The sequence below is a fragment of the Gymnoscopelus braueri genome, assembly GCF_963280865.1.
Source record: "Gymnoscopelus braueri genome assembly, chromosome: 14".
NCBI classification, from domain to species: Eukaryota; Metazoa; Chordata; class Actinopteri; order Myctophiformes; family Myctophidae; genus Gymnoscopelus; species Gymnoscopelus braueri.
Genome location: NC_137619.1, coordinates 16,987,462 through 17,010,111, shown reverse-complemented (window position 1 = coordinate 17,010,111; position 22,650 = coordinate 16,987,462). Strand labels below are relative to the sequence as shown.

At 40.4% G+C, this 22,650-nt stretch overlaps 1 protein-coding gene across 3 annotated transcripts in view; it reads left to right on the top strand.

Annotated features, from left to right (window-relative positions):
- The first annotated feature begins 3,461 nt into the window (after positions 1-3,461).
- The window catches only part of btaf1 (BTAF1 RNA polymerase II, B-TFIID transcription factor-associated), a 35,542-nt gene continuing 16,353 nt past the window's right edge, over positions 3,462-22,650 (top strand). The window contains exons 1-19 of one of the 3 annotated variants that reach the window (XM_080449093.1): positions 3,462-3,864; positions 7,159-7,282; positions 7,659-7,773; positions 8,283-8,426; positions 10,330-10,529; positions 12,463-12,599; positions 12,715-12,841; positions 13,286-13,354; positions 14,801-14,890; positions 14,980-15,075; positions 15,531-15,707; positions 16,239-16,379; positions 16,616-16,740; positions 17,896-18,016; positions 18,488-18,592; positions 19,555-19,710; positions 20,462-20,598; positions 21,543-21,717; positions 22,389-22,592. In XM_080449093.1, coding sequence (XP_080305219.1) covers positions 3,851-3,864; positions 7,159-7,282; positions 7,659-7,773; positions 8,283-8,426; positions 10,330-10,529; positions 12,463-12,599; positions 12,715-12,841; positions 13,286-13,354; positions 14,801-14,890; positions 14,980-15,075; positions 15,531-15,707; positions 16,239-16,379; positions 16,616-16,740; positions 17,896-18,016; positions 18,488-18,592; positions 19,555-19,710; positions 20,462-20,598; positions 21,543-21,717; positions 22,389-22,592 — 2,457 coding nt within the window. In that variant the 5' untranslated portion in view covers positions 3,462-3,850. Of the gene's footprint in view, positions 3,865-7,158; positions 7,283-7,658; positions 7,774-8,282; positions 8,427-10,329; positions 10,530-12,462; positions 12,600-12,714; positions 12,842-13,285; positions 13,355-14,774; positions 14,891-14,979; positions 15,076-15,530; positions 15,708-16,238; positions 16,380-16,615; positions 16,741-17,895; positions 18,017-18,487; positions 18,593-19,554; positions 19,711-20,455; positions 20,599-21,542; positions 21,718-22,388; positions 22,593-22,650 lie in introns of those variants that run through there. The other 2 variants (XM_080449092.1, XM_080449094.1) reach the window with 2 other exon arrangements.

The window sequence follows — 22,650 nt, the reverse complement described above, 5'->3', positions numbered from 1 at the left end:
CTCATCCAATGTCACTTCGACAGAGGTCATCAACATGTCCGTACACGGACATGTTGATGTCTATGTCCGTGCATGGCAATTTGTTTTATTTTGAAAATAAATTCAAAATATAGCCTATATATTTTCTTCATTATAATGTAAAAACATATTAAAAATGTGTTTGAATAACTTTGGTGACTCGTAAAGTAACATGCTCATTAATATGTGCAGGAGATTTGTAGTATTGCACATGGTACCTGTACACAATTGCATCAGGTGAAGACAAGACAGCTAGAAGAAATTATTGCTAATAGCTGCCTCAATTCTGTGAAAATAGCTATGTGCTTCAATCCTTTGTTGGAGAAAAGCCAACGGAGTGTATGTGGTGTGGTCAGACAATTAAATAATTAAAGTCAACGGCAAAAATGTGCAGGAAAAGAGCAAAAACACAGGCATGTCATCTGTTCAGAGGGAGCTATTTGCTACCACTGCAAAGGAGGGACAAGTAAAGCATGGTTGTTGTTAGTTGAGAGAATGTGTTTCAAAGTGTCCACTAATGACAATAACAACTATAATAACACTCAACAATCATAATCCATGGAAACCCTCCATCCACAGCCTGGGTCCTTCTCCAACCTAAAAGTTAGCTCACCTCTGATCAAAGTTAGGTGCCTTCGCATTACTACAACTATTGTGACACTTTAATTACATTAACATTAATCACTCATCATGTAGGCCTACATATCTTTTTTGTCTCTCAAGTTTCCTTGTTCCAGTGTTCCATTGGCATTTTATCCTTGACGTTTCCGTGAGAAGCATTTAACATGTAATTATTATGTCTAGTAAATCAAATCAAGTGTAGCTTGTAGTGTGTGTCTTTTTTTTCTCCATTGTTACATTTGCCTGCCTTGAACTTTCTCATCAACAGTAGAATACCTTTGATTGATTGATTGATTGATTGATTGAAATTTTTATTAGGCAAAAGAATGTAAAACAACACAGTTACATTTATAATACTTTTGACTAAAAGGTCCTACCAAAAAAGTCCTTGCGGACTTGTTTCCGTTGGGGTCCTTGAATTAATTTGATAGACATATATAGTAGCAACCAAACAGTTCAAATCAACATAAAAAACAGAGAAAAAATACCACTATGTACAAAAAAAGCATCATGAAAAATAGAAAAATATATACAAAAAAACCTGATCATCTTGGATACCACATAGCTATGTATCTTGCCAAACCAAACCAGTGGTTTAGCTGGTAGAACTTGATTTGATCTCCTTCTGTCCTCAAGTAACACTGTCCTTTGAAAAGCCAGCAATCTCTATAATAGTCAAGGATGTATAATACGCACCCACTCACCTTTGCAGTTAAGTGGCCCTTTTGCGATGGAAGCACTGTCTGTACTGATTAGACTCAATTATTATTATCCAAAATAATAAGATTTTTTTGGGATGGTTAAGTGGCTCAGTAGTTAATGCAGACATGCTATTGTTTTAAAATGTACTGCACATTGGAATAGAGTAGACCCTATGATACATTAGGAGTTCATTAGTATACATTTAGGGCTAGGCCAATGTGTTTTTGGTATAGCCTAATGATTATTTTACATGTCCATGGCAAAAATGAAATATTAATGAAAATGTCCATCACAAGCTGCCATGGTGATGACCCCTGCACTTCGACTAAGCATGCACCTCATGGTACCATATAGCACCACAAATACCTTAAAAACAGGGCTCCAGTCATCCCAAAACAAACTGGTCAGCCTACTGCTTGGCCTTACATCTACAACTGATTTAACCCCTGCTCATTTTGTTTGGGTGGGATGGCTCAGGGTAGAGGACAGAGTACAGCAACTTGCAATGGGCCCATGGTCCACAAGATACACGACACCACAAAGACACCCATGTACCTGTCAAACTACTTCAAAAACGTCAAAGACGTCCACAAACACAACACCAGAGGGAGCTCCACAAATCACGTTCAACCCAGATTTGGCTCAAACACGGGGTTAATTTCGTTCTTCATTCTACTGCTATGCCACCACAATGTGGAATGCCCTAGTATGCTACCAACACTCATAAAAAAAGTGTGATTCCTATTCCTTACTCTCCTTCAAAACCTTAGCACTTGGTGGCTGCAATTCGGAACTGGCCCCTGTAAAAAGTCCACGCCTATCACCAGAAATGCCTCCCTCCTCGAACTGTTTACTGTATATTTGTCTTTTTTATTACTACTCGTTTATAGGATTAGGATTAGGACTATTTTTGCATAGTATTGTATATTTGTCTGTCACTTAATGTTTCGATGAATTGAATACACAGGACCCCAATGGAAACAAACCATAGTGCTTTCTTGGGTTTCATCCTGTTTAGCATCCCTTTGTATAGAACTGTACTTTCTTTCCCTTTTTGTAAACTGTTAATAAAGTATTCAATCAATTAATCAAAACCGTTAGCTCCTCATGTCGGCTTTGAGGCAGCAGAGCTCTCTGACGTGCGTTACGTATGCAGGGTATCCCATAGCCCAGAGGGACAGTAGCTCGTGATTGGCTTGTTAGGCAACCATTCTGGTGACGCGACAAGAACAAGATTGTCCACATTTTGTAATCTATGAAAAGATTACATGGGAAAAAAGTAAATTCCATATGTTGATGAAACTGTCTTGTGAGATGATTCTGGTTTCATGAAACAGTGTTAGTGCATGTCTATGAGATTATACACACAACCCAAGTCATGCGTAAGTGGATGATTATTATTTATATCATCCTAGCCATGGATGGATCACACGACGGTCGTCTGTCATGGATGAACTTCAACCTGGTGTTTGTACTTTCTCCATTTATAGCCCGTACATCTACATAAACGTTCAGATTTCAAATATAAAGGGCTTATTCTATGGCCACGGATGTTACAATTATGTACGAACCCACAGAAGTACCCGTATCTTCCGTATTGTTCAATAAAAAGCATTTTAATTCGATCGGTGGCCATTTTCTTATAGAGTTATAATGTATCAGAGTGCAGTACACTTCCCAACCAATAGAGTCGCGTAGTTCAAAGCATAATAGGAAACACGGAGAAATGGCCACCGATCGGATTAAAATACTTTTTATTTAACAATACGGAAGATACGGGCACTTCTGTGGGCCCGTACATAATTGTAACCTCCGTGGCCATGAGATAAGCACTCTATATTTGAAATCTGAACGTTTATGTAGATGTACGGGCTAAAAGGGGAGAAAGTGCAAAGTCTGCAAACACCAGGTTGAAGTTCATACATGACTGTCGTGTCTCAGGGCTAGTCATAATCCATGCTTTGTCAACAACAAAACGAAGAGGAAACTATTCTTCCAGATTATTTTCCTTTCGTTCCCGTATCCTCTTTTAACGCGCGCGCTGATTGGCTCTTCTCAGAGCCGTGTAGCCAATCAGCCTCCACCTGCCATGGAGGAAGGAATAAATGCAAGATGGCTCCTCATATAAAAACAGTCTTCTGGGTTCCCTTCGGCGTGCAACAAAATTACCCTTTAAATCTCATTCGGTTAAAATATCTGTCCGCGAGTAGTTCCGAAGGTTGACTTCAGCTACACGTTGATATGTGTGCGGTGCTCGGTGATATTCGGTGGAAGAAGATACCGAAGTGACACCGGGGACGAGTTTGAAGCCATGAATCGCTGGTAAAACTCTCGTCGAATAGACAGACAGTCTCAGCCCCGCCGGGGCCTCCCAGTCAAGCTAACGACGTTAGCATATCAGCTCATGACTTCATCTAGTGTTGGAAACACTAGCTAGCCACTAGAGCACGTTTCTCATTGCATTTTTGAATGTGGTTCGTGAAAGGGACACCCCTCTGAATAAACCACCATGGCTGTAACAAGGTAAGATTTCTACTGCTGGCGTTGTGTTTGCATTATAGCAACCTATTGGCAGCCAATGCTGGCTAGCTTTGGATATTGCAAAGAATGGTCGTATTACTGCTCTGTCTGACTCTGGATGATGGCCGACTAGCCATCTAGCTAACACAATGTACTGTCCAGACAGCCCCTACTCGTGTCACCGGGTTGAAAAAGCCGGTGGCATGCACACACAGGATTTTATTGAGTACTTGAAATCATGTAGTTTGGTTACTTTGGAATGCTAGTGGAACTCTCTCACGATGTTATATTGTGTTCTTGCCATCCAGCTGTCACTGTCTAATGCGATTTTTTTAAATTGCGAGCCTATCAAAGTAGAGCTTAATAGCACAACGTGTGTTGCCTACTTCTGTCACACCATCAATAGGTTTTGTCGCCACGGACCTAACTTGTGCCTGATTTGCTTGCTCCCTGGTGCTAATTTAAATTCACCAGCTTGTCGGGGTTCAAGAAAGTCTTTGTAATCCTCTTCCGATGGCAGTGTTTAATCCCTTATTTACATTGCACCCAGTCTGATATTTAGCTAATGTTAATGTGTGTATCTGTACCTGTCGTGTACCGGTGACAAAGATTAAGACGAGACCAGATCAAGTTGAGACCGCGTCTAGTGTTGTCCTAGTAACAGCAGATGTTGTCCACGGTGAAAGAACACGTAGCTGTCCTCGTCAATGCCTGTTGTTTTTTGTTTTCATATCACAATGTCAAAACATACCGATCTGATTCTTGTTTGGATGAAGAAACGTCAGACAGACGAACACTCACGTTGCGTTGGGCGCTGGCTCTCCGTTGGTTTTGTTGTTGTTGAGAAACAGGAAGACTCTTTCCTGTGTCAGTCTCTCTAACAATAGATTTAAACGTTTTATAAATGCTACTATTCGCCATTGGAGTCATTGTGTGTAAGGTACAATATCTATTCAGCCCATTTAAAGCGTGGAAATAAACGCATCAATGAATACATAAATAAATAAATAATTGTTTATCCCCTCGGGGATTCGAACCACTCCCAATGTCAGCATAAATTCACCAGACAGGTGCTTACACCAGTGAGCCATTCTTCTCACAACAATTGCGTACCGTTAACAACTCATACAGTATACAACCAGCCATTAAAAAAACAAAACAGACATGGTCGCCAGATCAACTTGAGACCTCAAGTCACCACACTGATTTTATTTTACTGGTCTCTAACACACGGCTGTTTAGTACAGATTTGTTTCTCAAATATCTCACCATGATCATCTATTATTCATTATGTTATAGGCTACTTAGAAATAGTAAATATGACGCATGATAGGTTAGATAAACTGTTCGTTTATGATCAATGGTAGGCCTAATGATCAATGGTTATTTATATTGACCAGATCTGTAGAGGGCGCAGGTGAGTAATTTAATACTCACCTGCAATACATATTTTATTTTCTGCACAAAAAGTGTATTATACAGAGAAGGTGGTGTGCTGAGATGTAACCCACCGTGGAGAATAGTTTTTCAGCAACACAAAACAGCCTTTGTTTCGATGAGTAGCAAAATCGTTTTCTTTAGTTTTACTACAGTTGGAGACCTCGCACGGTAGTGGAATTTGCAGTCAATGGGAGGAGCACCGCTCCTAACGGAGACCAGAGCTCTAAATGGACATGCCTTGAAATGCCATTTTCTGTGCAGCGACTGCAACTGTATCTTAAACATACTATTTCCAGGTGATTAGATTACATAAACATTAGCTTCAATAATTTGTAGGACATTTAAAATTGACTGGTCAATAATCACGTCACTGTAATGTGGGGTTTCAGACACTTTTGGCCATATTTTCTCTATAATTGGTCATGTTATAAACAGTTTATCTAACCTATATCATGCGTCATATTTACTATTTCTAAGTAGCCTATAACATAATGAATAATAGATGATCATGGTGAGATATTTTAGAAACAAATCTGTAGTAAACAGCCGTGTTGGAGACCAGTAAAATAAAATCAGTGTGGTGACTGAGGTCTCAAGTTAATCTGTGACCATGTCTGTTTTGTTTTTTAATGGCTGGTTGTATACTCTATGATTTGTTTATGGTACCTATTTGTTGTGAAAAGAATGGCGCACCGGAGTAAGCGCCTCTCTGGTGTATTTATGCTGACATTGGGAAGAGTTCGAATCCCAGGAGGAAATGAACATTTATTTATATATTTATTAATTCATTGATGCGTTTATTTGCACGCTTTGAATGGGCTGAATAGTGATTGTACCTTACACATGTTGACTCCGACTCCAATGGCAAATAGTTGCATTTATAAAACGTGTAAATCTATTGTTAGAGAGACTGACACAGGAAGTGGTTGTCTTCCTTTTCCTCAACAACAACAACAAAACCAACGGAGAGCCGTCCACAACGCAACGTGAGTGTTCGTCTGTCTGGCGTTTCTTCACCCAAACAAGAATCAGATCGGTATGTTTTGACATTGTGATATGAAAAAAAAAACGGCATTGACGAGGACAGCTACGTGTTTTTTTCACCGGGGACAACATCTGCTGTTACTAGGACGACAGTAGACGCGGTCTCAACTTGATCTGGTCTCCTTACAATTTGAAACACCGGCTTCTTTTCCATTGAGGTTGTTTTGACATTTCCACGTGGTCAAATGTTGTTGTGCTTTGCATAGCAAAATACTCTTAATTTGTAGCCCAGTTTATGGTTAAAGTATTAAGGGAGACTACAGCCATGCCCTGCAGAGCTGTAATCCACTCTATAGTATTAGATTGCTAATCGGTGTGCACCAATTTACTTAGATGATTTTAACAAGTCTTGTGCAAAGAAAAACCAACACATAGTCCCAGATAATGCAATGCAATGGTGTTCCCTTTTCACAGCCCATTGTCTGTTCTGTCAGTGTAATGGTATAATTCGATGTGTCTGAAATAAGTTTGCACAAACTCAAATCCAAATGTATCTTGACTGGAAATTACAATTCAGTTGACAACCTTTTTTCTCCCCTAGCATTAAATGTTTCCAACAAACTTAATGTACAGAAACTCTAGATTCAAAGTAATTTTCTCTTTTCTTTTTTTTTTATACAAAGGAGACTTGATGCCTTTTCAAAAGGGTGCTGAACAGACCAGTTTTGATGACGAGTTTATTAATTTTTAGAGGCATTCACTTTGAAACCGAATAAATGACAACAGTTTAGTTTGGCAATGCTCTCTGTTGTGCATGGTCACAATGCACACCATGACCTTCTGTCTCTGTGAACCCCTGAACCCCCCCCACAGACTTGACCGTCTGTTCATCCTGCTTGACACTGGAACGACTCCAGTAACCCGGAAGGCTGCGGCCCAACAGCTTGGAGATGTGGTCAGACTCCACCCACACGAGCTCAATAATCTTCTATCGAAGGTGTGTGTTCAGTAGATCCCAACTCTCCATTTTCTACAGACGGCCCAGACCGTATCGCCAGCTCAAATGATAAAATTACTTGGGGACACAATTGTAGGACATGCTTGTTGTCTCCCCACACTCATAGACTTCCTGACACATTTTATTTAGATCGTTCATGTACCATATGTTGATGTATTGTCTTTGAAATGGTAACAGTTAATAGCTTTGTAGTACTTAATGAATAAAAGAGATCTTAACATAACTTGCTCTCTTATGTCAGGACAAAAGAGGGATTCTCACTTGTGTTAATCTTGGTGTTGGCCTGATAGACTGGAATGAAATTGCCAAATTGCATGCTAAATTATTTCTTTCTATTCTGTCCCTCAATATAAAGGTCTTGACCTACCTTAGGAGTCCCAACTGGGACACACGCATTGCAGCAGGCCAAGCTGTAGAAGCCATTGTGAAGAATATCCCTGAGTGGGACCCAGCCCCTAAGCCTAAAGAAGGTGATTTCATATGCCAGTTCACCAAGTCATCGTTGTTTATATTAAACGGGCATCAACGACACATTACAAACGCTTAAAATTAAATAAGCATGTCCAATTGAACCCAACATTAGGCACTTGTGTGTGCATGCGTACGTGAGTGATATTGCCTGGCTTTGTTTAACCCCCTATGCGTCAACACTTAATTCCCCTCTCGAAAATGTTGACTTTGAATGGTATAATACAGTCATAGCACATTTGAATGGTATAATATAGCCATAGCAGTTTTATGCAGTTACATTTGACAAACTCTTTAGTACAAGAATAGAGAAGTAGAACAGGAAACGGTACAAACTATGGACTGAGCCAATACCACATTTAAACACAGATTATTTATTTGAGAACGTGACTTGGTGGCTTGCAAGTATGTTGTTCAGCATGAAAGGCAGCAAGTTAAATGTAAAAGAATGCTCTGCCAGGAGTGATGAGTGTTGTAACTGTTGTGCGATTGTCCTGTGTGCATCTTGTAGAGTCTTGTGCGGACTTATCACCAGAGGACTCCCCATGCAGCCGGTTGACTTTCTACCACTTTGACATTTCCCGTCTGCTCAAGCACGGGGCTTCTCTGCTGGGATCTGCAGGGGCAGAGTTTGAGCTGCAGGAGGACCTGTCTGGTATGTATCCTCATTATCATAGTCACATATGAAAGACTGGGCTATGTGTTCTCATTATCGTCGTCCCAAATGAAAGACTGTAGGTTTTGTCAGGTTAAAGTGAGTCATCAGAACAGAGAGTCATAATGAGCAGGTAGCTTTCTGTTATTGGCTAGTCCATGCACGGTGACCATTTGTGACAGCTTGTGGCTGTTGGAGACTTCTGTACTCAACTCCATGAATGGTGCACAAACTTCCAAAAGTCAACATGAAAATAATTATGGAAATTGGTATCAGACTATTGTGTAGAACCGAATGCCAATGGCTGTCTATTCCTATATACATCAGTGGCTCTATACAAAGCTTCAGTGCTAGTCTTAAAGCGATATATCAGCTATTATTAGCCTTTTCTTGATGACATCATCTCTGTGGCATGTTATTATAAGAGCATATTTTCTAACGTAAAAAAAAAAAAAATAAGAGAATAAATCAAATAGTTTGTTTATACTTGTTTACTGCATAAAGTTAAATGTTCTTTTCATATACTTATTGTACAGTATATAGTTCATCTATCAAAACAATATTATTGTTTGATTATAAGTAAAAGTTTACTTTAACTTTAATCAAATCTGAGTTTTTCAAATAATTAGAAAATGTTTACAAATTGACAGACCATCGGTAATCGTTGGGCTAGGTCTCTCCAAAATTAGGATTAGCATCGGACCCAAACATATGGACTAATTTGAAAGCCCCCATCAAGCTACATTTACTTTCTGTTTTGCCCCTAATGTTCTCAGCAAACTGCATAATGCGGTTGTGGTTTGACATTGTACGTCACGCTATGACAACCAGGCAGGCGTGTATCCCAGAAGTTGATTCTCAAAGTGGTTGTAAAGTGAAAGCAAGCACAGCAATGTCTCAACACAGATCTGAGGTGTAAGATAAAATCCAACCACCAACCAGTCAGAGCAAGACCGTCCTGTCAGAGGATGGGGTCAGAATACAAACAAAATGGCAAATGGAACATATAGTGAAGCGGGCGTATCAGAGGGAAAAGTTATACCTTTTCTTAGCTTTTTGTTATATATTTTTTGGTGGCTTTTTGGCCTTTTATTTATAGTTTTACAGTAGAAACAGACAGGAAACGGGGAGAGAGAGATGGGGGGAGAGACATGCAGCAAAGATCGTCGGGAACGGGACTCAAACTCGCAATGCGGCTACTTTGGAGCCTAGGTGCCCGGACCGCTACGCCAGCAGTCCGGGCCAAACTTGTATCTTTTAAACAAATAGTCAAATAGCGTTTCTAGGCGAGCTTAACATTCTTAACTTGACATTCAAAATGCACTTATTGGTCAAAAATGGTCTGTGATTCCACTAGAATCAGCACTAAAGGTTAGCAATAGAAAATATTAAAGGGCTGAAAAACACAACATTCTGGGGGCTTTTTTAACCCGTTAAAACCGGGAAAGCATGCATGTCGTTTATGGAAATGAAATGGCTGCTATCTGTAATTGCCATGGAGTTTGCAAGACTTGCCCCCTCCTCTTCAAACTAGCAAGAATCCACTCTAATTGATCTCTGCTGTCATTTCCCTCTCAGTGGGTCTCCATGAATTTGAATACGATTTAGACTCATTTGAATGTGACCTTCCGGCTAGCTTCGAACCTTTGCATTCTCTTGTGTGTCTCCAGCACTCGCCACGCTGCAGTCTGATTTCATTGGTTGTTTAAGCTCCCCCGGCCTTTTCTTTATTCCATTACCAAGTACATAGTGACTTGTCCTGATTCATGTCCACATTTTGCGTGCATAAGTTGTATATGTGTTCTTCAGAAAGCTGCAGTATACTCTAACTCTACCAGTGTTCCTCCAGACATCTATACTTCATGTGGCTTCGGTTTGACTGCGTGTCATTTTGTGTCCTCAGGTGAAGTTGACCCCAAAGAGCGTCTATCCCGCCAGAGACTGCTTCTTCAGAGGAAGTTGGGCCTTGACATGGGTGCTGCTATCGGCATGAATACTGAGGAGCTGTTCAATGATGAGGACCTGGACTATACCTGCCAAGACACTGGTCCCAAATCCCAGGGAGGCAAGACCACAGCCCCCTCCAGCTCCCGCAACCATGTAGTGAGTCCCTCTGCTCAGGCCTCCGCCGATTCTACAAATGTCTTCTACATCCTTACATCCTCTGAAAAACCTATGTTGCTACAGTGGTGCTCAAACTTTTTCATGTCAAGGAGCCCCATAAATGTATTTGGCCGTGGACCTAATTGTTGCATAGATCATAGGATTACCCAATGACATTCTCTCCATATCCCATTCCCCACCTGATAAGGAGGTTGGGAATTTGAAACGACACTGAATTTGAATGCCGAAGCATCCTTACAAAAATATTTTTTCAAATCAAGATAAAAGTGTATTTGCACTAGGTTTGGGCAATATATCTATATTATACTGTGTATTGATATTGTGATCTGAGACTTTATTGATTTTTTTTTGTATCATGATATGGCTGTAGTAAAGTGATGTAATTTTCTTAACTGACTGTTCTAGCTGTTCCAATTTGCCATGACACACTCATATTGGCATTACTAGTGATTATTTATCAAAAATCTCAGTTTGTAAATATTTTGTGAAGGCACAAATCCCCACATTATCAGTACAGAGATATTTGGTTAAACATACTATTGTTATATTTGATGTTGTCCATGTCACTCGTCCCTAATTGGCAAATGGTTTTGTGTTGCATACAAAAGTTAAATGCAAATTTCTTATGTAGATTAAATAAAATGCCCATAACAACAATTTTAGAGACAGTTTGCTGTGCAATCTTCTCTTCTACATATCCCCTTAAATTACTGTATAAGAGGATTTTTGTTTTAATCGGGGAGATTAGTTTTTTGGGAAAACTTTAATCCCTGCATACTTATTCACTAGACCTTTTGAGTATGCACTTAGTGTTCTTTGTGCATCAAGCAGTTGTCTAATAAATGGGGAATGGGTCAAGCCCCCTTGTGTATCCCCTACTTGCAGTCCACTTTTTGCTTTATTCTGTGATTTGCTGGAGCCAGTATCGGCTTGCCCTTAAAAGATGCTTTGGGGGTTTTTCAAAAGCTTCAGACTAGTTTGTCCCCATGTGGTTTTCACTGCAGGGCTGCGGTCTTGGATAAACTAGGGTGTCCAAAAATAGGTACATTCTGAACATAATCAAAGGGTGTGAAGCTGGATTGAAGCCAGATGTATACATATTGTAGCTGTCTACTCTGTGCACAGGTGTCATGCAGCGACACCACATGCAACAAAGTTTATCAAGCCCTTAAAGAATAGTTCACCCATCCCTTTTAAGGACCCCTTAGCTGAGAGATGAAGCAGGGACCCCCACTACATATTGGATTCATGTTAAATGTATATTTTCAGACATTTAACCACTTATACCCTCAAACTTTACAAACTTAACCTTTTGGCTCTGTAGTTGCCTGGTCCTATTGTTTTTCTTGCTACACCAAACCAAAAGATTTTGTGGCCCCCCTGCAGTATCTAAGGACCCCTTGGGGGTCCCCGACCCCCTGTTGAAGACCCCTGCCTTAAGGAATCTGCTGTCTGCATTACCATTTTTAGACATTACAGTTTAGAGTTTTTCTACAGTAGGTAGGCCATTTCTTTACCTGACATTGCGGTCTAAATTTCCTGGCCATGTAGAGACCGTGCTAAGAAAGATCATGAAGAAAGCTATGATTTGTCACACTCTGAGACTTTGCTTGTCAAGATGTAAAGTACCCTTGTCACAAAAGTGACCTGCATGTACATTTTACTTTTATTCTAGGTCTTTTTCCGCATTGGAGCAATAAAAGGTGCTTGGATCTGGCCCAAATCTGGTCTTAAAAGGTTTTGTTTAGCCTAATTTGTAATCATATTGGGCAGGTATTGAGCCCGGCCCTGTGTTCTCTGGCCTTATCTCGTTTCTGAATGTACGCCATATTTTCTTCACTCTTATTTTACAATCGATAAATTATATATTGTATTATGCATGTTTACCTTAAACTATCAACTTTGTTTTCAGCCCATGCAGGCTGCTGAGCTGATAAATTCAGAGTTCCGGCCAGGCATGAGCAATCGGCAGAGGAATAAGGCAAAGAGGATGGCCAAACTTGTAGCAAAGCAACGATCATCCAGAGACATAGATCCAAATGAAAAAAGGTATTTCATCGTTTTGCCCAAGTACTTCACAAGCCTTTGTTTTTATATCTTATTTTGTTCCTGTTCTTTTAGTTTGGAATGTCGTAGTTACTGATCAGCATTTCCCCCACCATAGCAATGACAGTTTTGAGGGTGAACCAGAGGAGAAACGCAGGAAAACCACCAATGTTATTGACCAACCGGCGACAGAGTCTAAAGTCTTAATCGATAACGTTCCAGATGGCAACAGTCTCTTGGAGGAGGTAAGGAATTGAAACGGTCAGCCAGTCAACATTTTGACTGTAATAATAAATCACTCTTGTCAACATATATCAGCCTAGTTTTCATTTCATTACAATCTTTAAATTACTCTCAGTGACTGGCTGTATGTTTGAGTGCGTGGGGATGGGGGAGTGTGTTGAGATGGTGCTTCTATGCTTGGACCTTTTTTTTTTTAATAACCATTTCTATTGCAGCAATGGGGTCTGTTTAGAATCGTGTCCTGGAATAACTGTATTGTATTTTCCTCCCATTTTTACGGGGGTCGGTCTGATAACAGCAGATAATATTGCAAACCACTGTCCAATCAGTGCCAAATGTCTAATACACACTGCACTGCCTGTTCTTAATTATAATTTGTAAATGAAGCCAAAATAAAAAAGGTTTTTATTTAATGAATTGATTTGTTATCACTGTTTTGGCTTCAGATAAACGAATGGCCTCTGGAGAGCTTCTGTGAAGAGCTCTGCAATGACCTTTTCAATCCTTCGTGGGAGGTAAGGAATAAAGACCAGCTGGACAAAACATTTAAAGAATGCTTTAGTTACATGAACATTTTAGGACTTTTTCATTATTATTTCTTAGACGGGACAGTGTAGTGAGAGAGGAAAGATTTAAGAGAGTTGGGCAGAGACATGACAGGAGCTGAACTCCGGTACATGCAAGTCACAAGGAGCGTGTGGATCAGTGTGCCACCCAGGCACCAAACTCAGTTTTTTAAAGGACCATGCTGGTGATCTGGCATGTCCAGGCCATAATTCCTGAGTATTAAAGGAGCTACACCATGAATTAAAAAAAAAATTTGATATTTAATATCATATGGTGTATGTCCCTCAAACCTTTTTCAAAAGGTTTGAGCCTAAATCATCACTCAGATATACTCATCCCAAGTCAATTGTCTCTGGCTTATACAGCACTTTCAGCTGCAATACCAAAACGTCCACTTGGGCAGGGGGGGGCTACTGAGCAATTCTGTTCAGTTAATAAATTCAGTTAATTAAAAAAAAAATTAAAAAAAAAAAAAAAAAGGAAAAATTCTGCATAAAAAGAAGCATCTAACAAAAATACAAAATCGAAAAAAAAACACTTTGAACATTTTTGAACAATTCCACCAAGTGTTTGAGGTGCCTGTTTCACCCACTTCCGGGGGGCGGAGCCAAAATCCGAGCCCGAAGTATTTGTTCGTAGACCCCCACTTAGGGGGGGTAGAAAAAGTTTCGGAGCGATTCGGGCACTTTTCATTTAACATTGGGGTTTGCCATCAAAAATGTTTATGACCTCATAAACATTGCCATTCTGAGATCGCCTGTTCAGACACGCCCATTCTGGAAATCCATGAAATGAGAAGGAATGACTGAATAAAAAAAACAAACATTTTTTTGGGTACAAGAGACACTGGGGACCCCAAAAAATACAAAAAAACAAGAAAAACGTGATTTTCATGGTGTAGACCCTTTAAGGATAAATGAACACTTAGGATTGTAAATTCATTCTTGACATTTCTGTCTGAAGATTGTCACTGGAGAAGGTATTGATTTACAAATGAAATTCAAACGTCTTGATGTATTAGAGGTACTTTAAAATTATTAATGACTGGTGAAAATGTAAACCACTGTGAAATTAATTTTTTTTTTAATATTATAATTAATAGGAAAATTATCTATGCTTCCATAAATTGAAGGTGCTTCATTAGGTCATAATACAAAAGAGAAACTCAAATCATTCCATTTTTATGGACAGTTTAATTTGGCAAATAACCTTCATTTGCTGTATATGGACTTCCTTGTTTGGCTGTTACTTTACATCCAATTATTTAGCAACCATCTGATGAGTTTAGCGGAAACTACAAGGAAAAGTATATAGCCATTACAATTGTTGTAGTGTGTCTGTTAATGAACAACATACATAATTCCCCAGACTACTACATCTGGTTGCTTTTCTAGATCCGTCACGGTGCAGGCACAGGTCTTAGAGAAATCCTCAAATCTCATGGAGCTGGTGGAGGAAAGCTTGTGGGAAGCACGGCCGAACAGGTACAAGCCATATGAGAGTCAAATATTTGTATGAACTTACCAGACCAATTAGCCTAACAATGTCTGACTTTTTATTTTATTTGGGTTAGATGTCGCGGCAGCATCAGGAGTGGTTAGAAGACATGGTCATCCGATTGCTCTGTGTCTTCGCACTTGACCGCTTTGGAGACTTTGTATCTGATGAGGTTTGTGTGTTTCATACTCAGTTGGAAGCAGAATTTCAAAATGAAAGGGAAAGTAGCGTGCATTAAACCTTTTAGACTATGAAGAATTGGCTTGGATATATCGAATGCAATGTTCATTATGGCTGTTTGTGACATATACAAAATACAAATAATGAAATGGCGCGCTTTAATCCTCAACAGAATATCTATGGTAATAGATACCATTATTCATCTGTTATAGTATGGGTGATAATTATGATTTAGAAATGTTTTCTTTATTTGGATGAGAGAATGCATAGAGAAGGGGAAATGCGTGCAACCCATGTCTACAGCAAGAATTGACATTGCAATTATGCTGTTGATGCACTATCCAGTCCTCAATGTGTTTAACACACACTTACTTTCGTATGAAACTGAATCACATATAATTTCTTAAATAGAATAAAAACGGAGCCCTGTCTGTCTTTTTCACCAAGGTGGTAGCTCCTGTAAGGGAGACTTGTGCCCAGGCGCTTGGCGTGGCTCTTCGTCACATGACTGATAATGGTGTTGCCATGACAGTGGACATCCTCCTGAAGCTGCTGACGGAGGACCAGTGGGAGGTTCGTCACGGAGGGTTGCTGGGGATCAAGTACGCCCTAGCTGTCCGACAGGTAACACCGGTCTGTGTGTGGGTGTGAGAGAGATCCGTTTTCATATAGTTAATGTTGTAGGGTTTTAAAGTGCTGCACTTTTAGATAAATTTCAAATGAATTCGGGTCTTTCTCAACTAGGTTTGATATTTCAATCATGTTCCAAAAGTTCTTTCCTCTCCTGTTCACACAGTGATTTGCTATAAAGCTAAACATTTGTTTTATAGAGCTTTGTAAATTCTAGGACAGATGATGAAATTGAACCATTTAGTAGGTGCTCCTTTCCAAAGCAACTTACAAGTGTAAAATCAGAGTAAGCATGAACCCTAGTCAACACATGACAGGGTAAATAGTCAAATTGCTAAGAGAACAATTTAGTGCTCCAAAGAAACTAGGATACCAGCTAAACACCAAAACTACATCTTGTCTAAACAACATGCTATCTAAATATCATTCTTAACATTAGTGGTCAAGCAAAAACGGAATTAAAAAAAAGGAAAAACATGTGAAAACATCTCTTTTGTTCCTCATCTGTTCTTTTGGTCCTCTCAGGACCTAATCGCGGTATTGCTGCCGCTGGTGCTCCCAGCCATCACAGAGGGTCTACAGGACCTCGATGATGACGTGAGAGCGGTGGCAGCTTCATCTCTCATCCCGGTGGTCAAAGGCTTGGTCCGGCTTCTGCCCAGTAAGGTCAGTTTTGAGTAGAACATCCATTAGTGTGTGCGTGCGCACGCCATATTCCTGTCATTTTTGCATTTGAATTTTGCATTAAATCTCCTGCCTCTCTCCACTGTACTCGGACGTATCGCCAAAATGCCTGATAAAATCATCTTTGAAACGTTTAATCTGGGTGATAATCGGCTATTACTTGCCAGCGGTGACATTGCACAGTTTTCTTTTAAAACATCCTCTTGTTTTCTTTACAGGTGCCCTTCATAGTGAACACGCTGTGGGATGCTCTGCTGGACTTGGACGACCTCACAGCCTCCACCAATAGCATCATGACCCTGCTGTCTTCGCTGCTCACCTACCCACAAGTCCGACAGTGCAGGTCAGCAGTAGAGCCTGACCCATGCTAGATCTTTGGGATGTTCCAAAATCAGGATCGGACTCAGACACCAATTACTGTACAAAAGTCATTTAATTTAACCACTTAAGCCCTATTCAACTTTTTTTTTTAAATGGCAAAAAGCTCACATGTAATGTGCAATTATAGACCTACTGTTTTTGAAAATCAAAACATTTTCCCAAAATACATGCCCGCAATATGTTCACCAGGTTGAAAGTAGTCAAAAATCGGTACACATCGGCTGCATAATTGCAGATACTGATGTCAAAGTCAAACAATGGCCAATAGACCGGACAAAAACGATATTAGGCTCTAGTCAGCAGCATTGATGTAGCCTGGTAAACCCTCCCTCCGGAAATCTCATTTCTATTTGATTCCAGGAGTGAGTCTGGCCATTGTGGGGGTTTCTAGTGGAATTACCAGCTAACCGAGCCTATCAGCGTCGTCGCACATCGTTCTGTGATTGACAGCGACAGTTGGCCAATCAGGTGGCGAGTTCGAGTGAGCCCAAAACACGAACGGCAGCCATCTTTTTCTTGTCCGCTATATTCTCCGCTATTTTTTGACTTCAAAAAGCTCTCTAACTTCTATTTTGAGGCACGGAATTTACTTATAAGATATCGGTTGGATAGAATTTAGTTGTTTAACTTCATATATGTGGTCAATTAATCATGACAAAGCCTATTTAAAAATAAAAATTTAGAGAACCGGTAGGGGTCGGCAGTGACACCCATGTATCCGAATAAGGCAACCCATTTTGGGCCTGGCCGTCTCAAAAGTCCCGTTGCGTCACATTAGACTGGTGAACTGCTGATTGGCTGAAGGGGGAAAAATTATCATTGGCTGAAGGGGTTGTCAGTCAACGGTATTACTCCCGCCCAACTCCAGCCCGCAGCCAATATTGCAGAATGGGCGATCAGGCCAGACTCACTCCTGGAATCAAATAGAAATGAGATTTCCGGAGGGAGGGTTTACCAGGCTAGCATTGATGGACTCCGCTTAAAAATGCCAAACTGCTTAAAAAAACTGTTTCATCTACTGTTGTAAAAAGATGTGGATTTAATGAAAGTTTATAGTATTTAACTTTTTCATAACTCTGCTTAACTGTTGAACACATTTTGTCTCTGTCCCCTGCAGCATGCAGCAATCGTTAACGGTCCTTGTTCCCCGAGTTTGGCCGTTCTTAAGACACACCATATCATCTGTCAGACGGGCAGCACTGGAGACCCTCTTCACACTGCTGTCCAAGGCTGACCAGGTAAATGTAATGGATAACCCTGGGAGACAAAATGGTATCAAAATATGACGGTTAAAAGTTAAAACACTTTCATAATTATATTTTATGAATTTATTCACAAATGTACCCTGACAAATAACCACGACAATTAAAAGGCAATTAAATCATCAAAAAATTATTGATGTTATGTCCATATATGGACATTTCATCATTGTTGTATTTAGAAAATTCACTGTTTGTGTTCATTAGAAACACAAGCAGCATTTAAAAAAACTAAAACTATTAACTATTGTATGAATGTGTAACCTTAGATGTTAACCCATTTCATCCAGTGGAGCAACTGGCATTGAGATCGTTTGGTTTTGAGTGCTGGCTAACATTCTGGGTTTATTTTCTTAATTTATTTTTTATTCACATTGCAGACAGCTCAAGTCTTAAAACATAAAATTTCAATCTGGGTTTCTGATTGGTTGCTGATATGCATTTTTCCAGAGCTGTGCTCTATGGCTCAACCCCATCCTCCAGGATATGCTCCGCTACATCTTCCAGTCCTGCATACTGGAGAGCAACCAGGAAATACTGGACCTCATCCAAAAGGTTTGTTACACAGCATGTGCTACTTGAACAGTGATCATACTTAAATTGTGTAAACACGATGATTTACTCCATTTCCCTCCAGTGACTTTACGGTTGAGAGAAGTTGACCCATTTTTAAATGTGGTCAAGCATGAGTACATCACAGCATTGATACAGTAACTTTAAAATGAGATTTCACGCTATTAAAAAAACACAGGAACAAGACAGTGCTGTACTGTTCCAATTATTGGCAGACCATGCAGGGTTGGGTGCAGCCTATAATGGTCTGCTGTATGTCGGTTACTGGTGGACTCCCCATTGTTGAATCAAACGGGCGACAGTCACTCCCTCACTGCTGCAAACAGTCAACAGTGTGCTGTCAGCAGTGTACTGTGTCCCGACACAGAAATGTATGCATTGCCATTATCACATCTCCCCATCTCCATTATCTTACAGCCAGCAGGCATTTCATATTTTACTGGGTGAGCTCATTCAAATCAAATGGCCCACCAAGTAACTGGACAGAATGTTTTCCAAGCTCGCATAATAGACAAAACACAGAGGGTGACATGTGCTCGCTTGGTCATATTTTGTGTTTTGTTTTAATTAGAAATATTGCTCTACTTTTCCTACCCTGTTGACTCTATACATTTATATATATATATTTAACTTAAAGAGCTTAAATCACACACTTTCTTGCGCTGTTAGTGTAAAATCAGCGGTCTATTTGGCAGATGGAGAAGTCAGCTGTCTATTTGGCAGATGGAGAAGTCAAGTCCAGCAGAAAGGGCCATTGTTAGTTCATAGTTGGCATCGACGAGATGTATAGTTTTCCGGTTTCCGGGTCTTGCCACCAGACCAGAACAGAGACATTAGATCACAAATAATAGCGAAAAAGGCTTTGCCTAATCATAATTAATAACACGCCATACATTTTGGATTCTGAAATATGTTGTGGTGACTGTGCTCCCTGTGATTTATAGGTGTGGATGGAGTTGCTTCGTCAGGCCCCCCAGCAGTTCGTGGTAGCAGCCAGCTGCCCGTGGATGGGTGCCTGGCTGTGTCTTATGATGCAGGCCTCCAACATTCCCATAGACCTCAACATGCTGCTAGAAGTCAAAGCCCGCTGCAACTTAAAGGTACTGCTGGGTTTACACAAAAATACTTTATTCCTGCTCATTGGCAATTGCTGCCTTGCTTTTTATGTGGTTGGTGGTAAACATGATTATTACCTGGTAGATGCGAGTTGAATACCGTCTAGAGCAGGGGTCTTCAACAGGGGGTCCGGGAACCCTAGGGGGTCCTCAGAATTACTACAGGGGGTGCCACCAAATCTTTGTGTGATAGGAACTTTTTATTTACATTAACCACTTTATTCTGAGGCGGAACGTTAGCCGAAAATAGCAGATCTACAAGCGTTGCGAGGCGTTGTGAGCTTGTAGATCGGCTATTTTCAGCAAAGAAGTTTGGGGTAGGGGGGGAAAAAAAGAGCAGACCAAGTACAAGTTTTCGAAGTGTTGAGGGTTTAAGACGGTGTTTGTCTGAAAATACACATACACGTCTATATGAAGCTATCTATGAAAATGTTTAATATGCAACACGATTTTATACAACATGTAGTTGGGGGTCCCTGCTTCATGTCTCTCTCAGCTAAGGGGTCCTTGGCCTGGAAACGTTTAAGACCCCTGGTCTAGAGTACCAAACAAGTGTGCAAGTATCACATTTCGCTATGACTTCAGCCGTCATTGTTGTCACAAATGCAGATGGTCCAGACAACCCGGCTTTTCAGTTGTGCCAGTTTTTTTTGCAAACTCACTCCACATTAGTACATATTGTGCTGCTGTTTGATGTCAAATTCAATACCGTTTGATTGAATGTGACCAGGATAAGGCCGGCGCAAAACCTCACCAAGGGACCATTCAGGTGAAGGAGACTGTGCAGGAATACATGGCGGGAGCAGAGACCGTGTCAGATGACCCAATGACGAGGGACTACGTGGTGGTCCGCGCTCGCCTCATGGCTGCCAAGTAAGTATTTTTTTAAATTCTGCCTGTACATTAAAGGTAGGGTAAGTGATTTGCGTTGGTTAAAATAATTGTTAAATAGCTCTATATTCTGATAGTACTCATTGCTATAGAGTGTTTGTTCAGTATTAGGAGTCTCCTTGTCTCTCCACCTCTTTATTAAACAGAAAATGCATTTTCGTTTCAGTTTCAGTTTCATTTCCAATTTTATCCAACCAGGACAGAACTCAATCAGGATATAGATTAAACAAGTGAAATTGGAAGTGATGACACTAAGAAATGAGCAGGCAAAATTAGAACTGGAACACTATACAAATTAAGCTTAAAAATGGGTACTTTCTCCTGATTGGCTGAGATTCTGACACCTACCGAAAAATGAATTTTCTGTTTATTAAAGAGCTGGAGAGACAGGGAGACATCTGTTACTGAAAAAACACACTATAGCAATGATTACTATCAGAATATAGTGCTTTAACCTTTTAACAAAATACTTTTTGTTTTAACCAAAAAATATCACTTACCCTAACTTTAATGCTATGCTATTCCCATCGTAAGAATCTGTGTGTCAGGGACACAAGGTGAGTTTGTCTATCTCCATGGATTACTAGCAGGAAAGAAAACGCATTTTTCGTTTCACTGCTCAGAGTAATTTGGATATTCACTTTGAAAGTTTAACCAGGTAAGTATAACATGTTCAAAATAAGGTTACTTGGCTACTTCGGTAGTGCTGACAAATATCCATGTCAAATGGTTGACTTCATACCTTGTTTGCTAAGTATTGTCATTACTGGCAGTGGGCTAAAACATTGTTACTGGCCCTTACGTAAAGTAACCCATCCTGTAAGCAAAGGGGACATTATATTTAAGTGTAACTGGCAATAGGCAGTGGTGATTAGTGAGCAATGGTAACGTAATACTCTTGACAGTCCTGTGTTGCTCCATTCCAGATTGCTGGGGGCTCTGTGTAGGTGTATCTGTGATCCTCACCTCAACGCTGCGTCTCAGGAGATCCGGCCGGCCGAGTCTCTGAGCCAGCTGCTGCTCTTCCACCTCAACTCCAAATCTGCCTTGCAGCGCATCGCTGTGTCCCTGGTGCTGTGTGAGTGGTCTGCGCTACAGAAGGTACAGAGCCATTATTTCATGTTCTTGTGTTAGAGAGAATTGAACATTTTCTACTTTGCCACTGGAAGATGTTATGTTGGCTGAGTGGGGGTTCTTAAAGATCATAATGTATCGGTTTGGGGGCTGCAGTTTCAATCAGTCACTGACCACCGGCTGGCCTGGGCTGATAAGAATTATTCCTTCACTGTCAGCTATTTTCACTCTTTCCACTTAATTGCACAGGTTTTTGGACATTTTACATATTTTTGTGTGTGTGTATACATATTATATTTTGCACAGCCCCTCCTTAGTACCCCATGTATGTAGAGCACTTCTTTGCATGATGTGTGCTGCTCTGTATATGTCTACTTACTTTATATTGGAAGACTAAGAACTGTCTCAATTACTGTAATCGTACAGAGTAAAATCTATATTGGAAGAGTGAGTACTGTCTCAACTACTGTAATCATACAGTAAAATCTATATTGAACGAGTAAGTAGTACTTACTCTTTCAATATAGATTTTACAGTGTAAGATTACAGTAGTTGAGACTACTTTACTAAGTACTGTCTCAACTACTGTAATCGTACACCGTAAAATCCTCATTGTTAATTTAACCGTCTGAACAGTCTTCAGAGATCCTTGTAGAGATGTGTAAAGAGGCTCATTTCACCTTCTTATCACTTATCAGGAGTGCCAGGTGGTATCCTCCATGGTTCAGCCTCGTCTGTTGGCCATCCTCTCAGAACAGCTGTACTACGATGAGATCGCCATTCCCTTCACTCGCATGCAGAACGAGTGTAAGCAGCTCATTGCCCTGCTGACCGATGCTCAGATAGACGTCAAAGACCGCCTCAACTGTAGCGTTTTCACCATCGACCAAGCCAATGATTTGGTGAGGCTTGGACACACACACACACACACACACACACACACACACACACACACACACA